This window comes from Trachypithecus francoisi, unplaced genomic scaffold (assembly GCF_009764315.1).
Source record: "Trachypithecus francoisi isolate TF-2019V2 unplaced genomic scaffold, Tfra_2.0 Lachesis_group15, whole genome shotgun sequence".
In the NCBI taxonomy this organism is placed as follows: domain Eukaryota; kingdom Metazoa; phylum Chordata; class Mammalia; order Primates; family Cercopithecidae; genus Trachypithecus; species Trachypithecus francoisi.
In genome coordinates this window covers 27,124,646-27,127,265 of record NW_022681460.1, presented here as the reverse complement: position 1 = coordinate 27,127,265, position 2,620 = coordinate 27,124,646, and the positions used below count along the sequence as shown (strand labels likewise).

At 38.0% G+C, this 2,620-nt stretch overlaps 1 protein-coding gene across 1 annotated transcript; it reads left to right on the top strand.

Annotated features, from left to right (window-relative positions):
- The first annotated feature begins 388 nt into the window (after positions 1–388).
- Positions 389–717, top strand: LOC117097038 (protein cornichon homolog 4-like). Its single transcript, XM_033234500.1, has 2 exons — positions 389–620; positions 668–717. The coding sequence occupies exons 1-2, from the start codon at positions 389–391 to the stop codon at positions 715–717; spliced, it is 282 nt and encodes a 93-aa protein (XP_033090391.1).
- Positions 718–2,620: the final 1,903 nt, after the last annotated feature.

The window sequence follows — 2,620 nt, the reverse complement described above, 5'->3', positions numbered from 1 at the left end:
TTTTTTTTTTTTTTTGAGACGGAGTCTCTCTGTTGCCCAGGCTGGAGTGCAGTGGTGTGATCTCCGCTCACTGCAAACTCGGCCCCAGGGGTTCATGCCATTCTCCTGCCTTAGCCTCCCCAGTAGCTGGGACTACAGGCACCGGCCACCATGCCTGGCTAATTTTTTTTGTATTTTTAGTAGGAGACGCAGTTTCACCGTGTTCGCCAGGATGGTCTCAATCTCCTGACCACGTGATCCACCTGCCTCAGCCTCCCAAAATGCTGGGTTTACCGGTGTGAGTCACCGCGCCCAGCCTTTTCTACTGTTTTCTTTTGAAACATTATCAGGAATAGGATTTCTAAGTAAATAAACATTTTAAAGCTTTTGATAGCTGGAGGAAGAGGACATGGTCTTTGCCTTCTTTCTCCTCAGTTGCAGGCTCATTTTTCTCTCAGTCTTCATAATTACATTGTCTGATTTAGAGTATGATTACATTAATGCTAGATCATGTTACTCAAAATTAAACAAGTGGGTAATTCCAAGATTGATTGGCCATACTATTGTCACTGTATTAATGCTCATTTTGTTACACTGGTTCATCTTCCTTCTCAACTTACCTATTGCCACTTGGAACATATATTGATTCATTATGATGCCAAGCAGTAACATAGGAGTGTTTGATCCAACAGAAATACACAATCAAGGACAGCAAAAGTAACACATGAAAGACCATAATCAAGCTTAATTTCCACTTGCTCTATTTTTTCACGTATCTTTAAACTATGGTTTTAGCTTTGATAAATGACTGAAGCTGGAGAAGCCATGGTTGAAATCAACCTATACTTCAGTGCACAGTTGAGGAGCCAGAGACTAAAATCCTCTACAGAACCATGACAATGGCAGCATATCTTTTCTTCTTTGAACAAAAATCATTTTTGCTTTCTTTTTTACTGTATAAAGTTTTTTTGGTTTTGTTTTGTTTTGTTTTTTGTTTTCTTGGGTTTTTTTTTGAGACAGAGTTTTGCTCTTGTTTCCCAGGCTGGAGTGCAGTGATGAGATCTCAGCCCACCACAACCTCTGCCTCCTGGGTTCAAGCAATTCTCCTGCCAGCCTCCTGAGTAGCTGGGATTACAGGCGTGCACCACCATGTCCAGCTAATTTTTGTATTTTTAGTATAGACAAGGTTTCTCCATGTTGGTCAGACTTATCTCGAACTGCCAACCTCAGGGGATCCGCCCACCTCAGTCTCCCAAAGTGCTGGGATTATAGGCGTGATCACCCTGCGTGGCCTAAAGTATTTTTTAAACATGAAAATAATAAAGATTTTGATAGATGCTGCTGAATTGCTAAACCTTATTTAAGTAACTCTCTGTTTTATCCAATAGTTTTTATCTTCCTTGTTAATCAAGCAATTGCAGAGTTTTAAAGTAACTTTAACAATTCCTTCTTCTTCCAATTAAATAGCCTAAAACATTCAAAACCAGTAGGCAGCGTGAAAAAGACATATATCCTTGTTGTTCTTTTTTCTCCCTATTTAGGGGGAGCCCAACACCCTCTGCCCTCACTGGAAGCACAGTGAGCCATCACTAATAATTCAGTAGCAGATATAAAACATAAGGGAAGAAAGAATACTGAGTGATTCTCAGGTTGCCTTCAACTCTGCTTAAAAGCCTTGAATATGGGTGATAAATTTTATACTCATATAGAGAAACAATTTGCTCAACCCCATAAGAATAACAGAAAGGTGACTTTTTAAATAATCTAGTTGACTGTATTACATATTTGTCTTGCTCTACTCCAGACTGTCAGGTTTGCCCTAGATACCCAATAAAGTAAACCCTGGAGACTACTAACCCAAGTCCCTGAAGTAGCCACTGATGTCCTGTGATCAATGGATACAAAAAAATAAATAAATAAAATAGGTCACTCAAACAAAGTACCCTTTCTCTTTTTCCATTCCATCCTCAGCTTTTCCACTTTTGTAGCTGTTTAAAAGCTCTGAGTAAAGCCACTGTGTTTTGATACACACCCAGCCTCTGGTAGCTTAAATTACAAGTCGGTCTGCAGTCAGAGACTCAAAGCTGTGTCCTAACTTTCAAAGCTGAAAGTGCATAAGAGCTGGCATTTGATCCAATTCAGCATTTAGTTTTACAGCAGAGAGATGAAAAAGAGAACTGTATATTTTTTAAAATTAATATGCAGAATATAAAGCTCTTGTAACAACGGTTAAGCCCTGTCTTCACATATTACTAACCAATGAATAAAATGTCAAATATGAGATAATCTGAAAGCATTTCATCACTGTATCAAATCTAGTTCATCAATTGACAAATATTTTTGTTCATATAGAATAGAAAGGACACTTGTCCAAGCATATTGGGTAAACAAATTATAATAACTATACAGCACTCTCAAAAACTTTAGAATAATGGATGGAGAAATAAAGCAAATAATATAAACAATACATGGTATTGAACAGGAATTATAATGATACACCTAATATTTCCATAACTTTCTAGAGTTTACAAAGTTTAACACTCACATCAGCTCTGCACATTTGGCATTATTGTCACAATTCAATGAATGAAGAAATTGGTATTTAAGAAAACTGCACAGGCCAGGTGTGGTGGCTTACACC

Excerpts from the sequence above, each read along its gene's own strand:
- LOC117097038 (XM_033234500.1), top strand. The coding sequence starts at position 389 with ATGGTCTTTGCCTTCTTTCTCCTCAGTTGCAGGCTCATTTTTCTCTCA. Across the intron at positions 621-667 it reads TATTGCCACTTGGAACATAT|ACAGAAATACACAATCAAGG; the intron begins ATTGATTCATTA and ends GTGTTTGATCCA.